This window comes from Morone saxatilis, unplaced genomic scaffold (genome assembly GCF_004916995.1).
Source record: "Morone saxatilis isolate NCDOM2014 unplaced genomic scaffold, NCSU_SB_2.0 Contig23, whole genome shotgun sequence".
Taxonomy (NCBI): domain Eukaryota; kingdom Metazoa; phylum Chordata; class Actinopteri; family Moronidae; genus Morone; species Morone saxatilis.
Window position 1 is genome coordinate 1,643,466 of NW_023339796.1, and position 7,519 is coordinate 1,650,984.

The 7,519-nt window shown below is 41.9% G+C and overlaps 2 protein-coding genes across 2 annotated transcripts in view; one reads left to right on the top strand and one right to left on the bottom strand.

Annotated features, from left to right (window-relative positions):
• The window catches only part of nol7 (nucleolar protein 7), a 3,533-nt gene extending 287 nt beyond the window's left edge, over window positions 1–3,246 (bottom strand). The window contains exons 1-8 of the mRNA XM_035670331.1: window positions 3,241–3,246; window positions 2,462–2,724; window positions 1,907–1,967; window positions 1,225–1,280; window positions 1,118–1,143; window positions 916–1,003; window positions 682–806; window positions 227–304 (exon numbers count right to left, since the gene is read on the bottom strand). Coding sequence (XP_035526224.1) covers window positions 227–304; window positions 682–806; window positions 916–1,003; window positions 1,118–1,143; window positions 1,225–1,280; window positions 1,907–1,967; window positions 2,462–2,724; window positions 3,241–3,246 — 703 coding nt within the window. The remainder of the gene's footprint in view (window positions 1–226; window positions 305–681; window positions 807–915; window positions 1,004–1,117; window positions 1,144–1,224; window positions 1,281–1,906; window positions 1,968–2,461; window positions 2,725–3,240) is intronic.
• On the top strand, window positions 3,216–7,202 carry epdr1 (ependymin related 1). Its single transcript, XM_035670257.1, has 3 exons — window positions 3,216–3,570; window positions 5,755–5,963; window positions 6,131–7,202. The coding sequence occupies exons 1-3, from the start codon at window positions 3,332–3,334 to the stop codon at window positions 6,322–6,324; spliced, it is 642 nt and encodes a 213-aa protein (XP_035526150.1). The 5' UTR covers window positions 3,216–3,331; the 3' UTR covers window positions 6,325–7,202.
• The last annotated feature ends 317 nt before the right edge of the window (window positions 7,203–7,519 follow it).

The window sequence follows — 7,519 nt, forward strand, 5'->3', positions numbered from 1 at the left end:
GCCGCCGTGTCCTCCAGAGGCGTCCCCCGGGGAGGAGACGCCTCAGCGGGACGAGACGGGACGTCACTGTAGCAAAGCTCAAATTGAGACAGATCATGGTCTTTACAGACTTCTGCCACAGAGTGTAGCCTGCAGCTGGTGTTAGACATGTCAAGCCTCTGTTGTGTAGTGACAAAGCATCAACAGAGTCAGTTCACATGATAAACAGTCACTGAGCTCAACTTACCCCAGCCCTTCCTGACAAACTGCACCGCTGCACTTTTATTCCTGCCCTTCTTGTTCTGGAGGGACAGCAGCTCGTTACCTGAGGACAGGAGGACAGAGAGTGTGAACACGTTCAGCCGGTCGGCGGACTGAGAGACAGGAATGTTGCCGCCGTGTCCTCCAGAGGAGTCTCCGGGGGAGGAGACGCCTCAGCGGGACGAGACGGGACGTCACTGTAGCAAAGCTCAAATTGAGACAGATCATGGTCCTTACAGACTTCTGCCACAGAGTGTAGCCTGCAGCTGTTTTAAACATCTGGACACAATGAATGAGAACAAACAGCAGCGAGTTTTTAATCAAACAAAACGTGCATTTGCTGGGGACTATTTTCAGCGGCGGATTAATCCACATTAATCCAGTAGATCTGTGTGTGTGTGTGTGTGTGTGTGTGTGTGTGGACTGTGAACGCCTCCTCACTTGTGCTCCTGCAGCTTCCCGCTCCGTACAGTCTGGACTGGATGAAATCCTCCGCCGTCTGCTGCTGGAAGGACGCCGCCGCCGCTCGCTCCTTCACCGTGGTCACCATGTAGTTTCCCTTCACACTGACGCACAGGAAGCAGTTCAGTTACAGGATCCTCAGTATGATTAAAGCCTGTGAGTGAACATCATTCTCTCAGCTCACATTATAGTAGTGACTGAAAATTCACATACTTTCGGGAATGTGGCAGTTTCCCGCTCCTCTTCCTCTTCTTCTTCCTCCTGCTGCTGTCGTCCTCTCCCGCCTCCTCCTCCTCCTCAGCTGGGTGAGGACAGTTGGGGAGAAAACAAGTCAGTCTGAAGCTCAATGTGCTGCTCTACGGCCGAGAGCTAAAGCTTTAAACTGGAGTGAGTGGGAGGGTGAGTGTTTCTTTACCTTCATCCTCCGACTGTTTCTGCTCCCTACAACATGAAGCAGGTTTCAGTGTTCAGTGAGCAGAGAGAGAGGAGATCTGGCACAATGAGTCAGGTGGGTAAACTTACTTTGAAGGAGCCGAGTCGATTTCCTCCAACACGTCGGTCGGTAACAGTTTTCTTTTCTGTGGCCGATGAATAAATGAGACAGAGTCAGAGTCAGACAGCAGTGCATTGTGCTACACGCAGACGTCAGCGTCCAGTGGGTGCTGAGATATCTGAGTCTGGACTGAAGCGGTGGACCGACCGTCTGACCGTGGCACTGTGCTTAAACATTACGATGTATCACCACGAGCCGACTACTTGATTAGTCGACCAACAGAACAGTTGTTTGTTGTTCTATAATCGATCTTTTCACGACTCAAAATGTGACACAAACAACAACAACAATCTGCTGACTGTTTTCCACATTAACGGATGAAAATGATCGTTAGCTGTAGCTCTTCTTCAGTCGTTTCACAAGGTGGATGTATCACTGGCTGCTCTGGGTTCATTCAAATGTATTAGCATTAAACCATATGGGAGGGCAAATCTCCATAAATAAATACACAGACAGATTCAGTCACAATTATAGCCCATATAAACTAAACTAGTGTTTCCAAATGTATTAAAACCACAGCACATTACTGTATATTAAAAAGTAAATGTTAAATATTGGTTTTGACTGAAAGACGCAAACAGGATGTTTATGAATATATATATTAATAGATCATTTTATCACACACACACACACACACACACACACACACACCTTCTGTTCCTGGAATAACTCCTGCCTCTTCTTCCTCTTCTCCTTCAGCAGCTCTTTTTCCCTGCAAACACAAAATATCAGTTGTTACCTTATATTATATATATATATATTATTATTATTATTATTTTGCAGCGTTCTTGTCACACCAAACTCCATTTAATAAGTGTCACGCCTTAAAGTTTGACTTTATATAAATTCAGAATTTTGTGTAAACACTATTCACATATCGGCATTAATGCAGTCCATTACCAGCGCCTTAATACAGGATACATCAACATTTCCTCCCGTCTCGAGCCGAGACTGCGCGTTGCGGTGGCCAGGCGGCCGCGCTGTGAGCTCGTGAAACAATTCCACATTTTATCCAAAAAAACTGCTGCTCGGCGCTAAATAAGTGAGCCGAAGTGAAAAGTGATCCCCAATAAATAATAACATGCGAATAATAACTCGTTGTGGTGAGTAAATCCCGCTTAAAAGCAAAAAAAAACCCTAAAGACGGACTTTTTTGAGTGGAGTTTGGTTCAACGTTCTCTCCATAAGCCAGAACCAGCCAGCTACCTTCTGGCCGAGTCCAGCGCCTCCTTCATGCTCCGGAGAGCCGCAGCCTTTGAGTCCTCGAAGGTCACCTCTTCTGGAGCCTCGTCGTCGCTGGACTCGAGAGTTAGACTGAAGCTTTCCGTCTGTTTCTGTTTGTGTGTCTCGCTGTCCGCAGACTTTGAGGACGACGCGGGTTTCACACGTTGTTTCTTCGCCATGTTTGCTAGTGAAGAGACGTCATCACGGCCGCGCCACACCGTGACGGTAATAAGAATGCGACAGCCCTCCAGTGGCGGGAAAGAGAAATAAACGTTAAAAACGTAAAAAAATAAAGATTTATATTAATTAATTAATTAATTAATTAAAATATGTATTTTAATTATTATTTCTGTTTGAATTTATTAATTTTTACTTTGTTTTATTATTCGATACTGACATTTTATATTTAAATATTTAATTTGTTTTCTATAGTTTTATTTATTTCTTTAAGTTTCTATTATAATAGAAATAGATCTTGTATTTTTTTTCTATTCTATTCTCACTTACTGTGTATTCTCTAATCCATTGTGCTGTGTTAATAAAGCAAAGTGAATAAATAAATCAATAAAGTCTATCGTATCTTATTTGAATTATCTTATTAATAACTGGTTTAATAAACTACATTAAAGTTTTGTATAAAAACGTTTTTTTATTGTTGTTGTTATTGTTTTTTTTTTTGTCATTTACATTTTATAACGGTTCATACAATACTTTTATTCTGAAAACCAAACCGGAAAGCCTGTTAGGTCCAACTACAGTGCGCTCATCATCAGCAGGTGCCGTCCGTTATCAACAACAACAACAACAACAACAACAGCATCAGTTACCGGGACTCCCGTTCCTCCAGACGCAATGCACCGACTGCTGCTCGCCCTCCTGTCCGCCTCCGGAGCGTCTGTCCTCGGCCTCCCCGGGCAGGGCGGCTCCCCCCCGGCCGCCGGGCCCTGCCTCGCCCCGCTGCAGTGGGAGGGCAGGTGGGTTCTGTACGACCACGGCACCGGGAGGAACAGCCGGGCCGCGGTCTCCTACGACGGCCTGAACCAGAGGATCCGAGTCCTGCAGCAGAACAAGAAACACACCCCGTGTCAGAGGTAAGAGGAGAGATTTAAATCTGGGCTCAATCTCAATGTTTCAGGTCTTTATAATATAATAATACATTTATATTTATATATATATATATTATTATTATTACATTATCTTTATCCAACCCTCCCAGTAAACACATTAAAGTACAAACTGGATAAAAAGGTACCAAGAATATATGGATTGAATACATAAAATAGGCTACATTGATTTACAAATAAAATATATAAGAGGAAAACAGATATATATATAATAAACAAAACGTGTATAGGATCCATTCAATGATTCAATATAGTCCAATTTCAGGATATTGGCTTTGCAATGTATTAAAAAAAAAACATACTTTCTTATTTGTTCTTGATTGATCTTTAAAATATATATTTTGAACATTTTAACAGCGCCACTTTCTAATAATGTACCTTTAATGTAGAGTTACTAAGGGCTGTCAGTGTCAGTGAATCCATTACTAAAGCTTTATGCATCATTTATAAGTCATTATTAAGATTGTGAAACATCCGTTTGGCTCATAGGGGCCAGTTTATGTTTATTATTGTCTTTATTTGATGGAGCAGCTCAAAGAGAGACAGGAAGGTGGGGAGAGAGAGGGGGGTAAAACTTAATTAATGCTGCAGGATATGGTAAAAACATTATATTAGTTGATTAGTTATCAGATATTGTGGTTCAGTTAAATGGGAATGATCATGTTTGCATCACAAATTGATTTTTTTTTAGTAAAAATCAATGATTTTTTGGGGAGTCTGTAGCAAACAAACCTGTTTTCTTAAATCTGGAGGACATTTGTAGATCAGAGAATCTCTGCAGCTCTACTGTTCTTCATTATAACACTGTTTGTCACATTTTACCTTTAATAAAAAAAATATTACAGCTCCTGTGATTTGCATATTGTACTTGGTCAAATTGCAATTTCAATAATATTTCTAATAAATGTGCAGCCATATACTTTAGTCTGTATTCATTTCTTATTCATCATAATATATATACATAATATATACGTTTAATTATACAAAAACAACAAAAATAGACAGTATATCCAACAATAATAATCACACCACAAGAACTTATACACATGCACACAATACAAAAGTGTGTAGATCTTTTAAAGCCATTGTCCAATCAGTTGAAGGTGTTTTTTCACAACCTGGCAACCCAAATGTTATTCTTATTAATGGCTCATAACTGATCTATAAAGCAAACACACTTATTAGTTATTAGTAACGAGCTATTATAAAAGCATTAAAGGCTCTTATATTTATAGCACCATTTTCAGTACAGCCCATAATAACCCCGCAGTGCAGCAGTGTGTTATTCACTGCAAACAAACCAACCCCGACTCTGTGCCAGGGCTCAAATCTGCAGTTGAGAAATATTCTGTGGCCGGTAAACGAGAACAAAGCCTGCTGATCGACTTTGGTTTGTTTAGTTTGCAGTGTGGCTTCACAACACACTGCAGTTCCTCTAACGGCCACTAGAGGCTGGCTGCAGGAGTGAGTCTCCATAATGTCCCCATACTTTACAGCAGAAACAATGTTTACATGGTACCAACAACTGTTTTGGTCTCTATAGCTAATAATCCCAACTGTAAGTGGGGTGAAACAATCCCTCTGCCCTTTAGTTAATGCAAACAAGACTGGAAAAAGGTTAATTCCTTATATTCCCTATTATGTAATATGTTGCTGTCCAGAGTCACAACATCAGATGTGGTGAATAACACATTGTTCACAGGTATTTCAATACATTGCAGGATGTTAATCATATTGATTGTATGCTTCACGTGCGAGAGAAGAGACACAAGATGAGTTTTTAAAACCTAACTGAGCACAGATACCTGCAATGATTGGCTCAACCCCGTCCAACACCACTGAGATGAACTGTGTGTACAGTAATGTGTAACATATAGTGTGAAAATCTAAAATCTGGAGCTCTGTGCAGCCTTTTTAGCCTATTTTATCTTATAATTATGGCTTGATGGCACATGTACTGTATGGTTAAGTCTCACCGCCCTCATCAACCTCGTTTCCAGCAAAGACACAGACACAGAGATGAGCTGGTGGAGAAAGGGCAGATATTTTCCTCAGGAGCTGGTGGAGATCTAAAGGTGAAATCAAGGGCATAATATGTCCGATAGTGTGTTCTCAGCTCATTCTGCTACCTCTTTCTTTGCATGTGCTCAGGTTCTTCGAGTACATCTTCCTGTACCAGAGCATGGTGATGTTCCAGATTGACCAGAAGACCAAGGACTGCTCTAAGATCGCTCTGACGGAGGCCTGGGATCCCTTCGACATCCCAGACAACTCCACCTTCGAGGACCAGTACCTCATCGGAGGTCCCGGGGACAACGTGGAGGTTCAGGAGTGGTCAGACAGGAAGCCGGCCCGCCAACGTAAGTCCAGGCAATCCCTTCATATGAAAATGTATCGTACTCCTTCCTGCTGAGCTTTCTTCTTTCATCCCCAGCAGCTTTTACCAGATTTAAAGAGCAGCTGGTGGAATAAAAACCTCCAGTTCCTCTTTGAGCTGTGCCATAATCTCTGCCCGTCTCTCCACCAGATGAGACCTGGGTGGGCGTTTACACCATGAAGGACTGCTACCCGGTGCAGGAGACCTACACCAGGAACAGCAGCGTCACCACCTCCACCCGCTTCTTCAACCTGCAGCTGGGCATCAGCGACCCCGACGTCTTCACCCCGCCCAGCACCTGTCAAGCAGCTCGGCCAGAGAGGATGCCCGAGTCCGACTGCTGAGGCCTCGCCAGAACCTCGCCTTTGACCCCGAAATCACTCCCTCGTCCCCTCATTCCCTCGTCCCCTCATTCTCCTCGTCTGATGTAATGGACACTCAATTTTTTATTTAGCAGCAAACTGAAATGTCGCACTTGTTTTTGTGTCATCACTTACGCCCGCCCGTTAACTTTTGTACGTATAAAATCAGATTTTTAAACAAATGTAGTGAACATACTATTCCAATGTGGGACTCTTTAGACATTATGTAATGCATAAATGTCCCACTCTGCGTCTGTAGGGTAAATAAAGTGCACTATACGCTTATAATGGAGTGATTTCGGACGCAGTCAGTGTCTAGCGTTTTATAGAATTGTTTGTTAATTTGCTGCTAATTTGCTAAAACAGTTATCAGGACCAATGAGCCCTGCTAGCTGCAACATAACAAACTAGCTCACAACTAATATCACCAAGTGGTTATATTAGGATTAGCTTCATGCTAAAAAAGTAACTTGAAGTGTTTTTGGCACTGTTCATTGCTACCGGGTGAACAGTTTCAGTTTCAGGCAGTTTGATGAATCCACATATTTCATGGAACAAATGAAGTGCCTCATAAACATGACTGGACACAATAATATGAATTCAGAATCAGGTGTTGTGGTTTTTAGTTTCTTTCAGATTTTATTTTCCTCAGACGTGCAGAGATCTGTTTGAGGTTTGTTGTAGATGTGTTTCCTTGTTACAAACAAGTGTGTGTGGGGTTAGAAACTCATTGTCACAATGTCGTGGTAGAGAAATGCCCGATGTCTTACATTAGTGAAGGACCTCATATAAGATGACTGCAGTGTATAAAAGAAAGTACAATTGATCCGATGATCATAAAAAGACACTCTGCATACCTGTTTGTGATTTTCTTTCTTCTATTATAAGCGTAACATGCTGGATTTTCCATTTAAAGGAACCTATTTGTGACTTCTATCAGCTGTCACCAAGTCACAGACTCAAACTCTATATATAAATACAAATGTTCAAACAATTCATTAAACAGCCAGAAACACACTATAACAGCATTAGCTGTCTCACCTTGAAGGAGCTTTTTCTTCTTCACCAGGATCTGTGCCAAACAAGTTTACTAAATGAACATCATGCTGTATGGAAGAAGACTGAAACTAGAGACTGAGACCATAAACTCATTCAGGAAACTGTTTACTGAGTTCAT